General features: G+C 40.0%; 1 protein-coding gene across 1 annotated transcript in view; it reads left to right on the top strand.

Moving 5' to 3' along the window:
• The window catches only part of ARHGEF26 (Rho guanine nucleotide exchange factor 26), a 231045-nt gene that overhangs the window by 135862 nt on the left and 71240 nt on the right, over positions 1 to 23943 (top strand). The window contains exons 7-10 of the mRNA XM_082251520.1: positions 1902 to 2054; positions 7557 to 7686; positions 9232 to 9306; positions 19571 to 19660. Coding sequence (XP_082107646.1) covers positions 1902 to 2054; positions 7557 to 7686; positions 9232 to 9306; positions 19571 to 19660 — 448 coding nt within the window. The remainder of the gene's footprint in view (positions 1 to 1901; positions 2055 to 7556; positions 7687 to 9231; positions 9307 to 19570; positions 19661 to 23943) is intronic.

The raw sequence follows: 23943 nt of genomic DNA, 5'->3' as shown, positions 1-23943 counted from the left end.
GATATATAACATTTTACCTTTAGATTTTTACATTGTTGTTCTCTGGGTTATGAGACTTGTCTACTCAAACAGGGCTCCTGTATTTCATGTAAAATTAGTGGCCAGTTTACATCTAAAGTACCAACAAAAACGGCAACCACTCCAACCTATAACAAGCCTTTGCAGCAAGGAGCACATGGAAGGGCGACGCATGTCAAAAAAACAAAAAAAAAAAAAAAAAATCCCAGCTCGCTTACCAGCCAGCCTGCAACAAACCACATTGACCCTGTCTAACAGTTCACATTAAAAACAAGGGGTTTAGTTTGCACACTTTTGCAAGTGTATGCGTAAGCTGCAGGGGTGACATCACAGCACCCCAGTGTACTGTAGTCCTAACTCTATAATTTTTAAAAGTCTTCAAAGTTGGAGCACATATATATAAATTATTGAATTGATTAAGGGCAGGTATAGCTGAAGGGAGCCCACCCCTCCTTAAAGGTACAGGGATGCACTGGACACGCAGCAATAGCCCAATTGCAGTGAAGTTATCCTGTGTGTGCCCCCCACCAATTCACCATTAGTACTAACGAATGTCAACCACCCCAACCTATAACAACCCTTTGCAGCAAGGAGCGCATGGAAGGGCGACGCATGTCAAAAAACAACAAAGAAAAATTCCCGCCTCACTTACCAGCCAGCCTGCAACAAAGCCAGTTGTTGCAGTTCACATATATGCTGCAGCCGCAGTAACGGCAATTTCACCTTCATGGGTGCGTTAACACTGAGGCATGCTGTTTTAAGGCAGCTTATTTGAATAAACTGGCGGTGTACCCCAATGCATTTTTTAAAGTCTAGTACAAATACGTAGGCTGCTATTAAATGTGTGATGGTGTGCCATTCTATGTACAGTGTAATATCTTGAGTTTTGGTGGGGTAAAACACATTTTACAATGCATAAACATGGAGCCTGACTTATACTGGTGTTTTTTTTTTTTTTTTAATGCATTTGTGTTAATGCACACTAACTGGTTCTTGATATGTGTTGTTGATTTGCATTTTCTGTGTAAAGCCAGGAACACATAGTTTATGTATGACCTTGCACCATTATTTTCACAAGTCTCAGGCAAGATTCAAAGGCTTTACAGGTTCCTTTGTATAGTGGGGTAACAAAAAGGTCTTGTTTGAGCATATAGTAAAAGTTTAACACGTGTATGCATCCATTACCATTTATCTCTTAATTGTGAAGGTTTTTTTTATTGTTTTATGTGAACTGTCTGGCCAGACACTATTTTATTTTAGCGTTCTTAAGTTTTTCTGCAATAAAAAAATATGATTTATGGATTTGTTCTTTAGGTTTGTTTCTGGCACTGACTATCCATACTAACGTTCTACCGATACTGGTATTGCTGCCGATACTAAGCATTTGTTACGATACTAAGACCACTGCAGCTGGCCTGCACATATGTGAATAGGCTCCATAGAAAAGGATTTTGGTTCACATGTCATGTGAATTAGATGTGGTTCAAAACACATACAATTCGTATATATGTGACCCAGTGAATTTTCATTAGTCTAAAAAAACTGTCACGTGACACTAAAAATAGGTATCGGTAATTGGTATTGGAGAGTACTTGAGAAAACTGATATCGGTACATCCCTAAATCCATAGATTCAAACTGTGTCATACGTGTCTGTGGCTAGTTCTGTTAAAGATATGGCTTGTCAGTGATCAGTCAGGTCTTCCAAGCATTACTGTGTATGCCATTGGTAGTACAACATAATATCAATGTGAAAAGTATCTCCTGGTTCTAGTCTCTTCATCTTGGCACATTGATATTTTGATTTTAAAAATAATTCTGTGTTTTTATAAATCTGTTGTGTAATTGATGACTTCAATCTCATTTCTCAACTGTGTTTTTCAGATTCTTTAAAGAACTGGAAGGGAGACATCAAAGAAACATTCTTATTGAAGATATCAGTGATATTGTGGAGAAACATGCAAAGTCTACCTTCGACCCCTATGTGAAATATTGCACTAATGAAGTCTACCAGCAAAGGACGCTACAGAAATTAATGTATATTTTTTCTTTAATCTCCTTCTCTTGTACTTTTTTTTTCTGTCTTCTGTATTGTTACCTTGCAATGTCACACCAAGCCGGCATAGTTTTAAAAGAAAAAGTGCCTGCAATTACTATAAGAAGGGGGGATTGTGGGGTCAGATGCAGGGGTGAATTCCAGAATGGAAAGATTAGGATTTTAGACTAAACTCTTCATTTGTAGCTTGCCATACTCGCAGAGAATGTGGACATAGTTGATGGAGTGTGAGGTAGCATGGTAGGTATTTAGAGGAATTATTTGTAAATAATTGATACATTAATTTATTTGTCAAAAATGGCAAATGTTTCAAGTGTAACATTGGTCATATTTTAAATACAGGCAATGTTACTAAATCCTTAATCATCAATAAAATGGGGAGTCCAGATGTAGGATGAATGGAGGAAAATCTTCCACTGGGTGTTGGAAAGTGAAAATAATCATTCCTTGCTTTTTCAATATAGTCCATGGCAAATATATATACTGTATATGTATATATATATATGTATATATATATATATATATATATATATATATATATATATATATATATATATATATATATATATATATATATATATATATACAGACAGACACACACACACACACACAAATCTTAAGGTTTACAGCTCTGTTCTTGAAATGCTACTATTGTGTGTGTGTGTATGTGTGTGTGTATATATATATATATATATATATATAATTTTTTTTTTTTTTTTTTCTGGAATGATATTTGCAATTTTTTGTTGCAGCAGGGGCAATATATATGCTTATTATTGGTTGAATATGTTAAGAAAATCAGTATGTTTAAATATTCTTTTCTTTTTCTTTACAAAAGCTTGCTGGTGATGCTCACTGTTTCTGCTTTCTAGAAATGTAACAGATTTTATTATTAATATTTAACATTCCTCAGTAATGTAACTTTTTTTTCCCACTGTGTGGTTGTGCCGCATTTGATGAGGCTTTCCACTTTCAGGAAGGAAGTTGGAAAGTCTTTCTGCTTCTTCGTCTGGTGGCTTTCTACTGCAGGCGTTGTGTTGGTTTTCTTCTGAAATTAACAAAGCCAGCAAGTTTGGGATGGTTGCCACCATCAGTATTCAATTTGCTGAATGGCAAAAGTCCAAGAATGGACCACCTTGCCTCCAGCTGTCACTAAGTTGCCGGAGTGGGCTTCACAGCCATACAGACACAATTTCTAAGCTAAGCTTCATATTTTGTAGTCTGCATTATGCACATATACGATTTTATGCATCTTTTCTAGAAAACCAGTTGTAAGCATATCATTCCACTAGGCTTATTTAAAGGGAACCTGACACAACAATCAAAGTGTAAAGCTATTTTAGGTCTGTAAGAGCAGGCACCAGTATTGTACATAGCTTTTGTTCTTAGCAGAGCTTTTGTAGACCACAGGATCCACTGACCCAAGGTGCACTCAGAATGCAATATTCAACTCTAAGTTGGAGCTTGAAAACTTTCCTTGGTTTACACAGTGTAACGCATATGCTTGTGTTGACCAATACAGACACATGCATTAAAGAACTAATGACTGTGCCAGAGATTTGAGTCAGAACTTGGGGTGCAAAGAAGTAACTTGCAGATAACAGAAGCTATTTTTGTGCTTCACGTGCTCTTATATTACTGTTGCATTTTGTTGTTCTTGATTACCAAAGGCAACGTGTGATGTTGGGTCATTTGTAACAATGCAAATCTGATTACCTGGGTTATTTACACATCCTCATTGCTCCTACTTAAGTGGTTCTCCAGCTATTTTTTTTACCTTATTGCATTCCCTGCATTAAAGTAATTGTAAAGGTTGTGTGTTTTTTTTTTTTTTTTTAATACCAAACACAATGTTTTTGCACAGAGCAGCCCCAATCCTCTTTTTTTTTTTTTGGTCCCTCGCCAGAGGTCCTGGCTCCACCCCCCTGCTGCATGCCCCCATTAGCAAACCTCTTTCTATGGGGGCACTCGAGCAGACTCACTCCTGAGCTATTCTCCTGTGAATAGACATATCATTTGCACACGGAGCATGGTCCCCCTTTAGTCCCCTGCCTTTAGAACCACTTTAAAACTTGCTGTGCTCCCCCACCTCCCTAAATACTTACCCTTAAGTCCTCAATTGAGCCAACTGCATCTCTTTTTTTTCCCCTCTTCCTCTACTCTCAGGGACTGAGTCGATGGCTCCTGCTGCTGTAAATCAAATGTTGTGAGGAGGGGATGAGGCTGAGCCACTCTGTGTGTTTATATAGATGCACACAGCCCAGTTTAGAGTCAAGCAGGCATGTCTGCTTCCGTAGCAAGCACATTGATATGAGAGCAGACATGGAAGAGGAGGAGCGGACAGAGCCGGCAGGGACCCCAGAAGAGGAGGTTTGGGGCCACTATATGCAATACTATGCAAAAGGAAGAACAATTTGTTCAAAAATTGTGGGACTTTAAATGAGGTAAGTCAATTACTGAATATCAGAGTAATGTAAAATCGCCAATTGATAAATATTTATTAAATAATTCATGGTTTAACAGTAGTATAAAATACAGATAGACCTACACAATTCAAAGACCTGACATGGAGTATACAAATTCATATAAATAATTTTCAATAGTAATAAATATATTATATAACATAACCAACATATAATTGATCTCCAAATGGTATGTCATCATTTCTTGTAGAAATGCTGAGAGCTTACAAGAAATGATGACATACCATTTGGAGTTCAATTATATGTTGGTTATGTTATATAATGTATTACTATTGAAAATGATTTATATGAATTTGTATACTCCATGTCAGGTCTTTGAATTGTGTATGTCTATCTGTATTTTATACTACTGTTAAACCATGAATTATTTAATAAATATTTATCAATTGGCGATTTTACATTACTCTGATATTCAGTAATTGACTTACCTCATTTAAAGTCCCACAATTTTTGAACAAATTGTTCTTCTTTTGCATATTCATTAGGGAAGGAGGTTTAGCCATTAACTATACCCCAGATCATGCCCCTCTCTTTATATGCAATACTATTGCACAGAGCAGGTAAGTATGAGGTGTTTATTATGTTGTTTTAAAATAATCCTTTAAATAAAAGAAAATAAGTTAGCATAAGTATGATTATTTTTGGCAACATACCATTTTTTTTTCATGGGCACAATGGATATGCCTGGAGTCTGTACAGTTGTGCTGATATAAGATCAGTAATTGGTGTTAAAATATTTGGATTGAAAAGAAGTTTTATTTTACTGAAAAAATCCTACTTTCTCTGTCGCTCATTGACAGACGTAGTCCTCCTTGATTAATATCAACTCGGGTTATACTGCCCTCTACAGGAGTTGGACTAGACAGGAAAGAAAATGTTCTGGCCACACCCTAGGGGCAGTCCCAGAGGGTATATCCTCTCACTTCCTGCTACAGCAAATCAGTTTTTTTCTGTCTAGTTAGGAGTAAGGACCTAGATTCCTTGCTAGGATCTTCGGTCCTGGCAGGATTTTTTTAGAAATACTTTTTTTTAGACAGCTTTTTTTCTCCAGTGTTCCTGTGAGATCTTCAAGCAAGTACGCTGAAACTGGGCGATGGGCTGGATGTTGAGATCCAGTGGTCACCCCAGTTCAGCCTACGAGCGCGTGCAGGCCATAGCTCCACGCTGGGTCGGCCGCGACATAGTCCCACTGGAGCCTGCTGCCATCAGGCGTCAGTGGTCCAGGTGTGCAAGGTGGCTACCTGGTCGTCGGTTCATATCTTTACAAAATTTTATAAAGTTGATGTGATGGCATCGGCGGATGTCTCATTTGGCCGCAAGGTTTTGCAGGCCACCAAGTTGAGGAGACTGGTGGTCTACCTCAAGGGTTTTTTTCCGTTGGAATTTCAGTTGAGGCTCATCGTGTGATTGATGAGCCTTTAAAACTTCTAGTTGGCACCGGTTGGGCCTTCTAGATTGGATTTTGATTTCCATTTTCCCACTCCTCATTTGTGGCACTGCTTTGGGACGTCCCGAGTTGATATTAATCAAGGAGGACTACGTCTGTCAATGAGCGACAGAGAAAAATGGATTTTTGTAAAATCTTACCGTAAAATCCTTTTCTCTTAACCACTTGCCGACCGCCGCACGACTATCTACGTCGGCGGTCAGCCCCTCACAGGCAAAGTGACGTAGGGCTACGTCACTAGCTTGTGAGGGTCTAGGGAGCGAGCGCGCGCCCCCGGAGGCGCGCTCCCGCTCCCGAGTGGTCACGGACCCCCCCGCGCGTGTGACCGGCGGACCCGATGTCCGCCGGCCACTCTGCGATCGGCGGGGGAGAGGGAGAAAGTCAGGCAGCTTGTGTAAACAAGCTGCCTGTCATTCTCCTCGCTGTATGAGAGCTGATCACATGGATCTACTATGTAGATCCGTTGATCACTCTGCATACAGCTGAAGCCCCAGCCAATCACAGTTAGAATCACGCCCCTAGGGACACACACAGCCCCTCCCTCTCAAATAAAGTTAACCCCTTCACTACCAGTGTATTTTTACAGTAACAGTGCATATGTATAGCACTGATTACTGTAGAAATGTCACTGGTAACCCCAAAAGTGTCAGAAATGTCAGTCAAGGGTCCGATCTGTCCCCCGCAATGTCGCAGTACCGCAAAAAAAATCGCAGATCGCTGCCATTACGCGTTAAAAAAAAAAACAACAAAAATGACAAAAATCTTTCCCTTAGTTAGTAAACGCAATAACTTTTGCGCAAACCAATCAAAATACGCTTTTTGCGATTTTTTTTTTTACCAAACATAGGTAGCATAAAACAAATTGGCCGAAAATTTTAAAAAATTTTGATTTTTACATTTTTTTTTGGGGGAATTTCATATAAAAAAAAGGGAAAAATATTGCTATTTTTGCAAAATGGACGCTCTTTTTTTGTTTATAGCGCGTGATCAAAAAATCGCACAGGTGATCAAATACCGCCAAAAGAAAGCTCTGTTTGTGGGAAAAAAAGGACGCCAAATTCGTTTAGGTACAGCGTCGCACGACCGCGCAATTCTCCGTTAAAGTCACGCAGTGCCGAATCGCAAAATACCCCCTGGTCGGAATGGGGGTAAAATCTTCCGGGGCTTAAGTGGTTAAGCTCATTGACAGACGTAGTACCCGCCCCTCTGTTTTTGAGTTGGGTTGGGGTAAATTCTCTAAACACTGCTTTGTGACATAACTGATTTGCTGTAGCAGGAAGTGAGAGGATATACCCTCTGGGACTGCCCCTAGCGTGTGGCCAGAACGTTTTCTTTCCTGTCTAGTCCTACTCCTGTAAAGGGCAGTATAACCCGAGTTGATATTAATCAAGGAGGACTACGTCTGTCAATGAGCTTAAGAGAAAAGGATTTTACGGTAAGATTTTACAAATCCATTTTTGTTAGACATATTATTACTATATTAATTTATGTTGTTCATATGAAATTCAAATTAATAATATTTAAACCATGATCATCTTTTTTTTTTTTTTTAGATCTACAAATGCATCTTTCAAGGATGCTCTGGTTAGAATTGAGTCTCAGGAAGAATGTAGGAATTTGCCAATGATTTCTTTCCTCATCCTCCCCATGCAGAGAGTCACTCGACTGCCACTTCTCATGGATGTAAGCTTTCCTTGTCTTTCTTTTTATGTTTTTTTTTTAAATCCTAATGAATGACTGAGCTACTTACTGAAGGTAGTGGGGCTATTAGAAGTGAATCTAATTTAATAAACTAGTTGCAGAGAATCTGCAATATTCAAGAATAATGTTGCAATCATTTTCTTCACAATTTTGGAACCTTGTTAGCCTTGTAGCAAAATACCTCTTATACGTCTTCACATGTACACGTTGCTCACCATACATTTACTTAACTTGATCTCCAGTGTAGGGTGCTAAAGTTTCAGAATGGAGTGAGCCATCCAATAGTACAAAAAGTAGCCAGCATACAAAATCCTATGCCTCGGGAACTGTCTATTCATCCTGAGAGCAAGGGCAGTATAGTGGTTTAGTAGTTAGCATTTCTACCTTGAAGCGCTGGGGTCCATGATTCATATCCCCGACCAGGACACTGTTTTTCCATAGACACTAAGTTTGCATGTTCTCCCTGTGCTTGTGTGGGCCTCTTCTAGGTACTTCAGTTTCCTTCCACACTACAAAGACATGATGATAGGTTTATTGGCTCCTGTCTAAATTGGCACTGGTGTGTGTGTGTATGTATGTATGTATGCAGATTTTAAACTCTTGAAGGCAAGGACTGATGTGAATGAATAGTATGTAAAGCTCTGTGTAAAATGTTTGCGCTAAAGAAATGCCTGTAATAGATAATGTTGATTACTCAGGTGTGTGAAAGCACAATTTAGGATTCAGCAACATAGATGTATGTATTTTTTGTGTATTTCTATACCAGTAATATATTCTTGCATATTTTGCATCCTAAACAGGGTTGAATATTTTAAAAGCTATATGATGACAAATGCCATTTCATTATAATATCAGATACTTTGAAGTTTCAGTTTCAAGATTTACCCAGTTGCATGTAACATGTATAACATGTTTAAATGGTCAGAGGCTTTCCCACATATAGGCTACTTTTAAGGCAGGCCCTTATCCCCCACTTGATCAGACTTCTTTAGTCTGTTAAGTGTTTAGTCAGTTTCTGGTCTTCGGTCGCATCCAAAAGTCTGAAGAAGAACTTTTGCACTTGCATACTAGTGGGATTCTTGTGTTTTAGAAGCTAAAAGTGGGTATTGTTTGCAGATGCTGAAGGAATTTGAGTTCTTGTTCATTCATCTTTCACCTAATGTCTTCAAACTAACCACAAGCACTTGCACTCCCAAGCACTGCCTGTGCCTTCTCCTGTGAGCTGTCAGCAAGGGTGAATCAGAACATTACCTCCCATGTAGGACTGCATGATTGGGTGGGGATTGTTAAAATAGCACAAGCCGCTAGCTGATATCTAAATTGTAGCTAGTTTTACATGCTTTTCGGGTAAGCTTAAGTGTGTAGATTCTTGATATTTTTCCAACTCAGAAATTTTATGGTCACTTTATTATAGACTAAGTCTATATTTAAAGTAAGCTTTATAGCAAATATTCAATATAAATGTTATCTTTTACTTTAAGTTTTTTTTTTTAGTACAGGTCTAACTAGATATTATGTTTAACACAGACAATCTGTCAGAAAACACCTAAGGATTCTTCAAGATATGAAACCTGCAAAAGAGCCTTGAAAGAAGTTAGCAAGGTCGGTGTAATGCATCTTTTTTCTTTCTATTTCATCATAAAATATACACCATGGTTCATGTATTTCTACTAGTTTCTAACGATTAGAGACTAATCAGCTTTCGTTGTCCAATTTCTGTGAAGTTTTCAGCTTGGCAAGTTGCCATTCTTAGGAAAGACCATTGACAGCTTGAATATGATCAGCAGAAGTCAACAGCTGTTTTCATTAACTGCATAGGTGGCCATGCATTTTCAGGATATCAGAAGACATAACGTTTAAAGTCAACACTTTACAAACCTTTCTCTACCAAAAATAAAAAAGTTTTGGCCTTAGATATAGTTACATTAGAAAATTGCAGAAAACAATTACATGCCCACAAACTGGAAAGAACTAGAGAAAGCAGTTTTCAACACAAGATCCACATTGACCTAATGAAAACTAATTTCTGGAACACTGAATAGAGCTCGTCATTTACTTTTTGTAGTATGTACATTCATGTGTGATAAATAGACCTTTAAATAGAAAAAACAACGTTCATGCTGCCTTAATGTGGAGAGTAGTCTGAATGTAATGGATGATTACTTTGACTATTTGTGTGTGTTGCAACCCGGAAATGTATAGCTTGTTTAAAACTTGCATACCTAAGCATTCTGTTATTTCACACTGTTAAGTCTTATAGCATATTTATTTAATGTGAATAAGGGTTTATTATAACAGAAAAACATATGGCTAAGACTGTGTATAAATATGCCTCTGGGAACTTCCATTTTAAGATGAACTTGAAAGCTTTCCATAACTGATGTAATTATCTGGGAATCAACAGTACGTAGACTGTCTCAATTGTTTCTTACAGTTTTACAGAACTATTATGATAACATGCATATTTAAGCTATAGCTCTCAGTCTTTTTAAGGTCAGGAGTTTTATTAATAAATAATGCTGGACATTTTTGGTGGCTTGTCTCGTCTTAGGCCCCTTTTTACACATGCGGACCGTTTGTCCATTTTTAATTTGTCCGTTGACGAATGAAAGACGGACATCAATGTATCTCTATGGAAAAGTGGATGTAAACAGATCATCATCCATTTACATCTGTTTTTATCTGCTTGCATTACCATCCATTTTTTGGAATGGATCAAAGCCCTATTTTTGTTCCAATTAAAAAAAACGGAATGGATGTAAATTGACAAAGGGTCTGTTTGCACCAGTTTTTGCATTGGTAGTGGATGTAAAAAAAGCTGATGTAAAAACTGATGAAAAACTGATGTAAACTGTTTTTCTTTTCTTTTAAAAAAAACGTGCCTGAACTCATGAATTGACTGGTTTACATGTGTGTACAAATCGTTCATTTCATCAGTTTAGTCACGGGTTTTCAAAGAAGAAACGGATGAAGCTTTCATTAGCTGCTTAACAGTTTTTCATCAGTTTCTTATCAGTTTTTTTACCTCCACTACCAATGCAAAAATGGATGGAAAACGGACCGTTTGTCAGTTTACATCCGTTTTCATCTGACTCATTTTCTTAAAAAAAACGGATGTTGATGGATGCGAATCTAAATTTATGTCAATGAATGATCATCCATTTACATCAGTTTTTCCATAGAGATGCATTCATGTCCATTTTTCATCTGTCAGTGGATGGAGGGAAAATGGACAAAGGGACCACATGTCTAAAAGGGGCCTAAGTCCTAAAGTTGAACTAAAGGCAAAAGTTGTTTTTTTTTTTTTTTTTCATTTTGGAGAGGTTAAAACCCAGGTCAACAGAACTAGTGTCCCCCATTGTAAGAGTTCCCCCTCTATTACTGTTTTGGGAACAACCCATAATTTGGGATTTTCTTTCACTTTTTATTATAACTGTAAACATAACAAATAGAAAGTGTCCCTAAGCGCCCATTCAGACTGGCGCGACACGACTTGCTGGGGCGACCTGTGAAGTTGCAGTGCACAGCGTGCACCACGACCTCGGCGCGACTTGCAGGGACTTCATATAATTGAAGTCAATTCAAGTCACCTCCAGGTCGCCCCAAAGTAGTACAGGACCCTTTTTCTAAGTCGGAGCGACTTGTGTCGCTCCTATTAGAACGGGTCCTGTACTATTCAATGGTGAGCGACCGACCGCGACTTGTCAGGCGACCAAGTCACCTGACAAGTCGCGCTAGTGTGAATGGACCCTAATAGGTGCATAGAAAGCAAAAAAAAAACCTGACAGGTGTATTCTTTTCTCTCTCCATTCTCTTTAAAACTAAAAAAAAAGTTTTTGCCTTTAGTTTTCCTTTAACCCCTTTCTGATAGAGGGTAAAAAAAAAATCCTAAAGTTTGACATGTGTTTACTATATACAAGCACATCTCATAAAATTAGAAAATCATCAAAAATTTAATTTGTTTCAGTAATTCAAAAAGTGAAACTCATATTTTATATAGACACGTTACACACAGAGTGATACATTTCAAGAATTTCTTTCTTTTAATTTTGATGATTATGGCTTACAGCTAGTGAAAACCCAAAATTCAGTATCTCTGAAAATGTGAATAACTGTGGTGCTACGTCCTGCAGGAAAATGAAATTAGCATCTCCATAAAGCTGGCCAGCAAAGGGAAGTATGAAGTGCTCTAGAATTTCCTGCTAGAGGGCTGCGCTGACTTTGGACTTGATAAAACGCTGTGGACCAACACAGCAGATGATGTGGCTCCCCAAATCATCACAGTGTGTAGAAAATGTATTTCATTTGGAAATCAAGGTCCTAAGGTCTGGAGAAAGAATGGAGAGGCAAATAATCCAAGTTGCATGAGGTCCAGTGTGAAGTTTCCACAGTCATTGATGATTTGGGGAGCCATGTCATCTGCTGATGTTGGTCCACTGTGTATTTTCAAGTCCAAATCAGCACAGCCGTCTAGCAGGAAATTCTAGAGCACTTCATGTTTCCCTCTGCTGGCCAGCTTTATGGGGATGCTAACTTAATTTTCTGTTAGGACTTGGCACCTGCCCACATTTCCAAAAGTATCTATAACTGGTTTAATGATCATGGTATCACTTTACTTGATTGGCCAGCAAACTCATCTGACCTAAACCCCATAAACAATTTGTGGGGTATTGTAAAGAGAAGAAGAAGAGAGACACCAGACCCAACTATGCAGACAAGCTGAAGGCCACTATCAAAGCAACCTGGGCTTCCATAACACCTCAGCAGTGCCACAGGCTGATCACATCCATGCCACGCTGCATTGATGCAGTAATCCGTGCAAAAGGAGCCCTGACCAAGTATTGAGTGCATACTATGCTGTACATGGACATACTTTTCCGTAAGCCAACATTTCTATATGAAAACTCCTTTTTTTTAATTGGTTTTATGTAATATTCTAATTTTCTGAAATACAGAATTTTGAGTTTTCACTAGCTGTAAGCCATATTCATCACAATGTTCAAAATTAAAAGAGGAATTCTGGGAAGTGGCTTGACGATGGCGGAGTGAGGACGTGTGCTCCGGAGCTCTGCACAACATGGGTCCACGATACTGCCCAGCAGCCTTACCACCCGCATCTAAGCCCATGCCAGGGGATCAGAGACATACACTGCCTTCTGGAGAGCCCCGGGGCGCTGAGATTACGCATTACTTTCTCTGCCAGCACCCGGTATCTTCTCCTGCGGCCTCCCCCAAGATGGCGCAGACACGATCTGGCTCTGCCAGCTCTGCTGCAATGAAAAAACCTGCACAGCAGCATACAGACACCTCAATGACACGGTCCGAGTCAGCATCACCGATCCAGTCACCGGACCTACCACAGGTAATGACCCAGACCCCCTCTGACTCTACCCAGGGCCCGGATCACTACCAGGAGGGCACAACCAGGGAATTAATGGCTGACATCCCTACTAAGCAGGACTTGCAGGCCATGGCCACCTCCATTGTCAATGCGCTCTCCAGGGAGCTGTATGACATCCATCAACAAATGAACACGGTAGAGGAGAGGGTTACAGACCTGGAGGCTACCTCCACATCCACTGAGGCTTGGCTGCCAGCCCTAGAGTCTGACCAACAAGAACTCCGCAGACAATTCATAGATGTTCAGTTATGGCTAGATGATGGTGAAAATCGCAATCGCTGGAACAATCTGTGCCTTAGGGGGATCCCAGAGGCTACTATGGGAGCGGATCTGCGCTCCACAGTGTCTGCCATCTTGAACCAGCTCCTGGGAAAACCATCTACCGCTGAGCTGGAGCTGGATTGTGTACATAGGGTACAGGGCCCACGCACTTCTCCATCACCTCAGGCAGCCTCTGGCTCTGCTGTTTTTTCACGAAATGTTTTATGTAGGGTCCACTTTTTTACCGTGAAGGAGGAATTCTAATGCCAAGCCTGGAACAAAGGGGCTATTGACATGTCCAGACAGACAGACCAGGGCCATGAGAGGGATGCTTCATCCTTTGCTGGAGGCAATATGCTCAGCAGATGACATGTACCAATGGTGGTCACCCATTCCACTTGATGATACGGAACCAGGAGACAGAATTCTACCTACGTACCCCAGACCAGCTTCCTGCCCTATTCAGTTGTAAGTTGTTCACTGATGAGGCTGCACTGATGGGCGCTGATGAGGCTGCACTGATGGGTGCTGATGAGGCTGCACTAATGGGTGCTGAGCGCTGATGAGGTGGCACTGATGGGCGCTGATGAGGAGGCAATGATGGGCGCTGGTGAGGCAGCACTGATGGGCGCTGGTGAGGCGGCGCTGGTGAGGCGGCACTGATGGGCGCTGGTGAGGCGGCACTGATATGGCGGCACTGATGGGGGGCACTGATGGGGGGGCACTGATGGGGGGGCACTGATGGGGGCCACTGGTGGGGGCTGCACTGATGGGCTGCACTAATGAGGGGAACTGATGATAACTGCTCTGATAAGTGCTCTGATTATCAGTGTAAACGATGTGCTGACAGGCTTGCCCGTTAACAGCTCTCCTTTTCTCCCACAGACACAGCATGGGAAGGAAAGGACTGCCTACAACCGGCAAGTTTGTTTACATGTGATCAGCTGTGATTGGACACAGCTGATCACATGATAAAGGGCTTCTGTAATTGACCATTTACCTTACATTAATTTGTAATCAACTGTGTCACAGAGCACGCTGGATGCTAAGTTCTGGAAGGACATCCATGGACGCCCTCCCAGAACTGGATGACCTGACTGTAGCCGTCTTTTGGTTATGGCAAGATCGAGAGCGTGTTAAGTCTCATACATACAATGAGAATATTGGGCGATTGATTGTCTGTTTTGTTTTGGTTTTTGGCATGCTGTCCTCCTATCGAAAATGAAGAAGTTAGTAAAGATATGAAAATTCTTGTACGACAGAATACAACTTTGGAAGTGATGTAATGTTTTGTACTGTATTGTAATGTATTCTTTGGCTTGCAAGCATGCGTTATCTTACTCTTCTGATTTTTATCGGACAAACACTGTACTGATTAAACAAAAATTGTATGTTCTGGTATCGTGCAAGAAAAATGTTCTTGTTTGTCCGCTTCGGATAATTTCGGACTGTTGCGATCAGCTCTCAAAAGCTGTGTACCAAGAATCTGCTTATCATACAATCGCTCCGAAATCCTGTATTTTTCATACGATTTTCTGATCGTGTGTGCTAGGCATTACATAGGGGAGCTAAAGCTTCTAAATCACGTGACCAGACCGCATTGAAAGAGGTAAGTACATAGAACTTTTTTTATGTAGGGAATGCAGAATATGTAGGAGGAGGAAGGGTGGGAATGATTTTAAGAATAGTTAGTTTTTCTTTACTACCACTTTAAAGCTAGACTGTTGGCTTTTCTAAAAGTTCTCTGTCTCTTTCAATGCAGACACTGTTCCAGGTACACCTGTCTAAGAGGGGAATTCTCCTCCCTTTAGCAGATAGATATTCTTTAATAGGCTGTGGTGTTTTTGGGACAGGAAATGAAGGGACATTTACCCGACGGTAACCAGCAAAAAAAAAAAATGTTGTTGCAGTTTTTTAACCCTTCTGTGTGCTATCAAAATCCAAAAAAAATAAAAAGTTTAAGAGCTGTTTTTGCAAAGCACAACTCTGTTAGCATCACAATGCATTGGTCTAAACTTGGTCTTCCCACCAATTGCATTTGAAAAATATAATTAAGTATATATTTTTATATGCTAATCTAGGACCTATGATCCCTGTTTCTGTTCTGTCTGATCCCCTAGGATCAGTCCTTCCTGATTTGTCAAAATATCTGCTTACCCTTCTCTGTAAAAACTCACTAAAATACTTGGGTTTAAAAGAAGGGAAATTGCTGTCTCCATCCCCAACACAGTTTACTCCCAGATGGGGTGTCAGGGGTGGGTTAACAACATACCCCTTTGCCTTATACCAAACATTTGGTATTGCTTATATTGTTTACCTCTGTTGCCACCCGGTTATGTCATATGTTCACACCCAAATGACTTGCAATGTCTCACTGTGTGTTTGTGTATTTCTGTTATTTGTGAAAAACTAGAATAAAATATTGGAAAATAAACTTGGTCTTCCTTTTGAAAACGGAAATAATGAAACCGAACAGTGTTAGTAGTTTAAAAATATAAGTTTATAGAATAAATACAGCTAATACTATGCTTGATGAAGTAACAGTTGTGAGCTGTGATTCTTGCACATGTTACGACTCATCACCACCCAAGGCACTCAGCATTCCAGTCAGTGTTACCTTATACACACGATGGAAAGTGATTTGTTCTGAACTAGTTTGGTTTCAAGGATTAATGATCTCTAGCCTGCAGGTCCGTCTGTATTTAGTACATCTACAGAATTGTGCTCTCCCAATTTTTAGAACAATAGCTATCCATTTGCTGACTACTCATCCAGGAATCATTGACAGGCTTGGATTTCAGAAGTACACATCACCTGCCTTTAAGGCTTGGTAGAGACTAGGGAGTAATATTATATCATTTATCATTAGTGTCTCCAGGAATGAACTCTGACCAGATCTTAAAAGCTGGATTAGAAATCCATGCAGTGTCTACATATTTGCCATATTTATAGAAAAGTGCATCTATTGTACACTTTGGTATGCATGTTAAATGTTCTCAAGATTTATGATGGAGCAAAATGATGGCACATCCATCTGTTATTTATTACTGTTGGAAAGATCCTCTGCCAAAAGTGATTGGGTCAACCATTTATTGTATAGGTTAATGTAATGGGAGAATAGCTTTATGTTTCAGAAGTTTTTATGTAATGTGAGCACATATATGTGTAGTAGCTGTAAAAGCTTACAAACCAAGAGGATGGACACTGGGAAGTTTTACAAGTAATGCAGATTTTTTTTATGTCTGTGGATCTGCACTACTTAACATCTTTTATAATCTCAGTAGTGCCCTACAATGGATTATCTGTAGGGAAGGGTATCATGTAACATACTTTACTTTGTTGGTGCTGCATGCAAGGAAGCCACCTCACTTGGCTAGATCTCAGGATTGGTCAGTACACAGAGCTAAAGGTGCATAGCTGTACCATACATTATTTCATATTAAAGAGGTTGTAAACTCCGTTAATTTTTTTTTTTTTACAAGCTGAAAGAGAAAGACATAATGAGCTAGTATGCATCGCATACTAGCTCATTATGAAATACTTACCTTAGAACGAGCCCCCGCCGTGCCGTCCGCTCACCTCTATTACGGGCGACATGTCCAGTCGCCCGTCTTCCGGGATCGCGGCATCCGGTCATCTGATTGGCCGGAGCCGCGGTGACGTCACTCCCGCGCACGTGCGTGGGAGCCGACAGTCACGGCACGGGTCTCTGAAGAAACGGCACCAGCGGCCGTTCCTTCAGAGCGCATGCGCCAGTGACGTCACTGGCTGCATGTAAGGTAAATATCTCCTAAACGGTACATGTTTAGGAGATATTTACAGTACCTATAGGTAAGCCTCATCATAGGCTTACCTATAGGTACAAGTGTCAGAGGAGGGTTTACTTCCTCTTTAAATATTACTTAAAGTGATTGTAAAGTATCGTTTTTTTTTTTTTATAACAAACATGTTATGCTTACCTGCTCTTTGCAGTTGGTTTTTCACAGAGTGGCCCAGATCCTCTTCTTCTCAGGTCCCTCTTATGTTCTCCTGGCCCCTCCATCCCATTGAGTGCCCCCACAGAAAGCAGCTTGCTGTGGGGGCACCCATGGCCAAGTCAAAGTTCCCTGTGTCCATTCAGACATGGAGCAATGACCCGTCTCCATCTCCTCTCTCTCCTGATTGGCTGACTGACTTTTACTGCAATGGGATCCAATCACGCCCCGCTGCTGTCTTAGTTAATGAGGAGGGGAGTCCCGGGCAGCCGAGACACTCCTGCAACATCGCTGGATAAAGGTGAGCTGCTACACACAGACGTTTTTTTTTTTTTTATATATATCTTAAAGCGTAGAATGCATTAAGATAAAAAAACTTCTGCCTTTACAATCCATTTAAAGTATAAATGTTTTTGTTTTGGATAGAATGGTGAGGGATTAAAACCCCTGTCAGTTTTTATTGCTGTCTTTGCCCCCGTTAAGGGGATTTACCCTCCCTATTTGTCCTGTTTACCAATGACATTGAAAGTGAAAGTAAAGTAAACCTCAAATTTTGGGTTGCCCACATAAAAGTAATAAGGGGAAATCTTCCGAAGGGGACACTAGTTCTCCTGACCTGGGGTCCCCAAGAGATTCCCTTATTTTTCAGGGATTTTCTCTCACTTGCTGTTTGACTATGAGACAGAAAGTGAAGGGACATCTCTGAAATGAGACACAGATGGCGAAAAAAAATAAAAATCTTGCAGGGGTTATGACCTGCCCCGCTATCCAAAATGAAAAAAAAAAGTTTTGCCCATAGTTCTACTTTAATGTTATATAAGCCACCACGTGGCATGCCCTAGAGAGGTGTTGCAACACAGCATGCCTCTGTTGATGACTTTTTGCACTTACAATGATTTCACTGCCCACCCACCTCACTACTTTCTACATTGCCCTTCTCAAAAGTCATGTTGGCAGAGAATTTCTTTGAAACTGGGCAGAAGTAACTGATCTTCACACAGGCTGTAAGTGCCACTCTCCACACTACACTTAGTGGTGGAGAGACTTGGGAAGCCGGTTGCTCTGCCAAGGATGTGTTATACTGCAAGGAACATGTGGTTATACCAAGGACACCATAGTGCAGGGAAGCATACTGAACTAAATAGCACAGGTTACAAGGAGACATGTTCATAGTTGACCTAATGGTACTGCTCAGCAGGATAACTATACACTATATGTAGTTGCGGAGTAGGGTATATATGGGCCTGTGGCTCTAAAAAGGACATTGTGGAGCAGAGGAGCCATATGCATTCCTCTGCTCCACCATGTTCTCAATTTGCCAACAGGTCTGCTGAATTGCGCACTTGTAATGCACCTTGCTTCTACCTAGTATTTTATAAATCTTAGGATTTATGCTGTATATAAATTAGAGTGCTGGGGCCAGGAGCATTTGGTGCTTGTCAGCTTTGTTTAAACCGATCATTACAACAGGATGTACTCCAGATAGCACATATGACACCGGTTAAGCAGAAAATGTGTCACCAATGAGAGTTCAGTTTTGAAATGGGCTGATTTGAACTGATTTATCTCTACGACACTTTTTAAAATGAAATCTCAGTTTTGGGTAGAGGTGATCTTTACCATAATTTATGATCCTCTGATGTTATGACTCCTTCTTGGAACATAATTTGTTCAAGACTTGACAGGGGAGTGTGGCAGAAACAACTCGTCTTCACATAGTAAACCTACATAGTTCATTTTCACCATCATGTATCAATTTTATTATTACACAGAAATCTTCAATAAGGCTTGGAAAGAAGACAGGGATTTAATTTACCCTTTAGGCTGGACAAACGTATTGTAGCCTGATTGTACATCCTATCCTTGTAGATATAAGAAAAGCTGTGACGGGCAGCAGCATGGGCCCTGGCACAGAATAGTTGTTTAAAAAAATGTAATCAAATGGTTTTATGCAAGTTTCAAGTTTAGAAACCAATATTTGTATATTTACCTCTGGCTTTCTGTTTGACCACTACTCCAAGTGTTTCATCTACAGCAGCCCTGAGTAGTGATTCTACCCACACGTCCACATGGTATTGTGTATTTAGCGCTTAGCTTTGAAGTGTTTTTGACGTATATTTGTATACACTCTTGTTCTTATTTGTGTTCCAGTTCTCACATTCATGTTTGAGTGACAGGATGTATGTTTGTTCTTTTTCAAATGAATATTCTCTATTATCTTTCATTTTAGTTGGTTCGTCTGTGTAATGAAGGAGCACGGAAAATGGAGAGGATGGAAATGATGGTGACAATTAATTCACAGCTGGAGTTTAAAATAAAGGTATTTTCACTATTTACACTTTCATTGCCACTTCAGGCCTCATGCACACGGGCGGAAAAAAAAAACGCCACTTTTGGAGGCGTCAAGCTTTTCTTTTTTTTTTTTTTTTTTTTTTATGCCTTTCAACACAGCTGCATGTTTGCTTTCACAAGCCAGGCTTGTTTACATCAAGCTGAAACCAAAAGTGACAAAATCCTTGTCGCGTCTGGTTTCTGACATCACACATTGGGAGGAGCAAAATCAGTTCCTCTCACTGTATCTGGGGAAGCTGATGCCACCAATCGCATCCTTACTAGGCTCTTCTATGGGACAGGAGAGCCCGGTAAAGGTGACACCGAGAGTGGGGGGGGGGACCCCCTTCTGCTGCTTGTAAAAGTTATGAAACAGCTGAATAGCCACTCAGATCACTTCTACCAAAAAGAGAATCACCGGATGAAAATGTTGACTTTAGGATGATGCATCATCCTGGGTCTAACCACTTCAACTGGAGGGCATCCTATAATGTACACCCAAGGACAAGTAGTTTTTATGCCCATGTGCATGAGGCCTTAGGCCTCGTTTACATGGGTGTTTACATGCTGCCAGCAGATTCCAGTGGCTAGAATCATGGATTCTTGCTGCTGTAGTAACCGGGCATGTGAATAGCAGCCAGACACTCAGCCTCTTTAAAATAATGACAGGCTGACAGTGGCTGCTGCGGTTTGCATTTTGCTCCACACAGAGCAGATAGCTGCAGTTATGCATGGATGGCCATAATCTCAGCTATTTGCTCTGTCTGCAGCTACATGTGAACAGTGTTAGCCGTTGTCAGCCGACATGTCATTAGTTTAAATAGGCCTCTGCTATTCGCGTGCCCTGGTCATTTCAGCCTCAAGAATCTGCTAATTCTTACCACTGGAATCCACAGGCTGCATGTAACCGGCCACATTAAAAAAGCCTTATATGTTAAATATGACTTTATTTGCTTGAGCCCACCTTCAGATATGGTTTTCATCTTTAAATAAGCATTACTAAAGGGACTGTTTTCATAAAGATTGGCAATAGATGAACTTGCAGTCACATACTCAGTTCTGAACTGTGCATAAGTTCCAAGTGTGGTGAAAATATGCCCGCTAAATATGCCAGAAAAAAATGCATCAGTCATTAACTGATGCTGCAGAGCTAACATGGCTTTCCACCCATAGCTACAGCTGTGACTTGTAACAGAGTAAGTGCGAGTGTTGGACTGGTGGGAGTGTCGGAGTAGTAGTCGAAGTGAATCTGAAAAAAAAAAAAATCTAGAATTTAGGTTGTTTGTTTTAAAACCTTCTGCACGCATAAGAATTGGAAAGGGCATGTTTATATTTAAACCGTGTTTTTTTTTGTTTTTTTTGGACAGCATTGTAAGAAAGTAGATTTTAAAGTTAAATTTTTTAGTAAATCTGCCTCGCCGTTCATGTTTTGCACCGTTCTGCTTCCACAGAACAAGTCATCTACTTGATCTCAACAACCAATTTAAATTCCAAAGATAGAATGTATATGATAAAGTATCTCCGCCATCTACAACTTACTAGCACAATGTAAATATTTTAGTGGAAACATTTTTTTGTTCAAATCTCTCAGAGCTCTTGAGGACTGAAGGAATGTGAAGGTGTCATTGCACAATTAATCTACATTTTCCATAGCGATCACTTAATTTGTTTTCACTTCTAAGTTTATAACCATCGTGTGTATTTTAGGGAAGATTTCAAAGCAAACCAAACTTTCCTGTTTTCCACACTCACTATTTCTGGAAATCACCTGGGATGTCTCTTGTTATTTTGACTTTATCTGTCTTCACTTTTACTAACACAAATTGTTACCTTTTACTTTAGAGCTCTAAGCAGCTGAAATGAAACATTTAAACTATCATTCCAGCTAAAGCTGACGTTTTAGTTTATTATGGCAAATAAAGAGTTACGCCATCAAACAAAATCTCCTTGCACACAAATTCATGGTCTACAGAGCTGCCACAGTCATTACAAGGAAGGCCTCATTCTTTGTGGTGGATTTAAAATAATATATTTTATATTTTGGAAAATGTAACCACAAGAGTGTGATTAAATTAAGAGGGGTGGTATCGCCCAAAACGCTAAAGCAGACAGGAAACGTTGAAAAGGAGGTCTTGTTGCTTAGTGCTTACCGTAGTTGTTAAAGCTGTGCCTTATCCAGGGATCCCCCTCAACAAACAATACCCCCACCCCTTCTAATTGCTGCAGTAATTTTTAAAAATTAACCTAAATGCCCCTTTTACCTAAATAAATCTGTGATTATACGAAACATCCGGTTTCAAGTCTTCTCTCTTCTTCACGTCAAAGTGCAAGGGACCGTCTTTGGGTGTCTTGGTGACATGGACACTTCCTCTTGACTGCCCAGTGGCAGGGTCATCTCAGGTCTTGAAAACTGTAGAGGCATGGTAACAAAACAACAAAGGGGACCAGTCTCGACTCAGGAAGAGGAACTGGATATGGGACATGGGAAGCAATTTAAAACTGCTTTAGGAGCATTTTTCCAAAAACATGAATGATTGATGAGCACAGGGTAGGTGGAGAGCATTTTCCTGGAGTGGGCTTTGGGAATTGAACTGGAATCAAGTATGCCGATCAGTTGAATAAAATGAGGGATGAAATCACCACATAAGGGGCAATAACTGTTATTTCACATTTGGATGTTTATGACAAGCTAAATCACATGCTGATGTCTTCTCTTAGTTGAAGACTATAGTGTTTGGAGTTTCTCATCAAAGTGTCTAGTACACAGCTGCATTATGAAAAGCTTAAATCATTAGTCAACCATTATTACAAAAAAGCCAAATGATATTACATTCCCTGAAATTATTCTCATACAGCTTGGCATTTAGATTTAGAATTAAAAGATTTAAAAAAAAGTTGAGTTTTAAAGATTTTTATTATTATTTTCAAGCATCTAAAACACACACACACACAGCATATATAATAAAGTAGCAGATTCTGAAAGTAAATGACTTGCACATGACTAACTGGGTTCTGGCATGCATATTGTGATGTTTGCCATTTTTTGTACTCGTACGTGTTAGTCACTCTTTCTCTCTCACAAGACACTCCTTAATTACATGTCATGTAGTGTTAAACCTGAAGGAAGATCTGCCACGTCCTTATTCATCTTAGCTATTTCCTACCTTTCTTAGGCTGTGTTGCCAAATGCAGTGAATGGAGTGACGGTTTTCCTATTGTTTACGTTTTTCCGGAGTGAAAACAATTTGCATGGCCCTAAGGATCCAGTTGAATATAAAATGTGTAAGAGAGTGAATCATGTTCAGTCTTTTGGAATGCAATGTATCATTAAAAGATGCCAGGTACAGAACAGCAATTAACAATTGTAAAGGTCATTTGAAAGAAAACGCATTCCTTACTCAAATTTTCATGTTTGTATAAGTAGGCTAGCTGATTGCAGTACAGGTTTGAAAATTATAATATAGCTCCCCCGATGGCATTGTTCTCTAGAATTACACAACCGACATTATGTGAGACTACATTGTAGTTAGCTTTGGTTGTGACTGTTTTTCAGGATTGATCATTTCGATTTTTGCTAACAATTTAACCCGTCAGTATCACTAGTAATAAATAGGTGACATCAGCACCAACATTGAGGTTGAGGTTTTGACAACGACCATCCAACATAATGAACAATTTGTTAAAGCAATAGCATTTTTATTTTATTTTGAATACATAAGGGAAATGGGCTTTTTCTTTCACTAAACATAAGAAAACCAAGGGATGTTTGGAAAGGGCATCAGGGATGGTCCTAGGTGATTTTTACCAAGACAGGTAGATCTGTGTGTTATTTAGAACAAGGCTGTAGCTGTAGTCATAGAAAACCATGTGACGGCAAGGGGGCTTAGGCCGGCCGTACACGGTTTGAATATTGGCCAATTCAACAGTAACTGTCCAAGATTCGAACCATTAATGGGCAGACTGAATGTACCAAGTTCATTGTTCAATTAGCTTGGGTACAACCAGCCTGCTGGATTATTTTGGGATTATCGCTAGGGGCTGCTATAGTTGCTAGTGATAATCACTGTCTTCTCCCCGGGGGGGGGGGGGGGGGGGTAGGGTGGCTTCTGCACCCCCTGTCAGGAGAAAACAATTACTGGCTCCCCTGTCAGAACTGTCTGTATCGATGGGGGAATTGTGCACTTTCCTTTCCTGCAGCCGTAGTTTACTTTACGGTCCTTTACGTTACTTTATGATTTACTGTATGCTAATCATAATTTAATTTATCGACTG

This window comes from Pelophylax lessonae, assembly GCF_965119305.1.
Source record: "Pelophylax lessonae genome assembly, chromosome: 3".
NCBI classification, from domain to species: Eukaryota; Metazoa; Chordata; class Amphibia; order Anura; family Ranidae; genus Pelophylax; species Pelophylax lessonae.
This window is presented reverse-complemented; position numbering and strand designations above follow the sequence as displayed.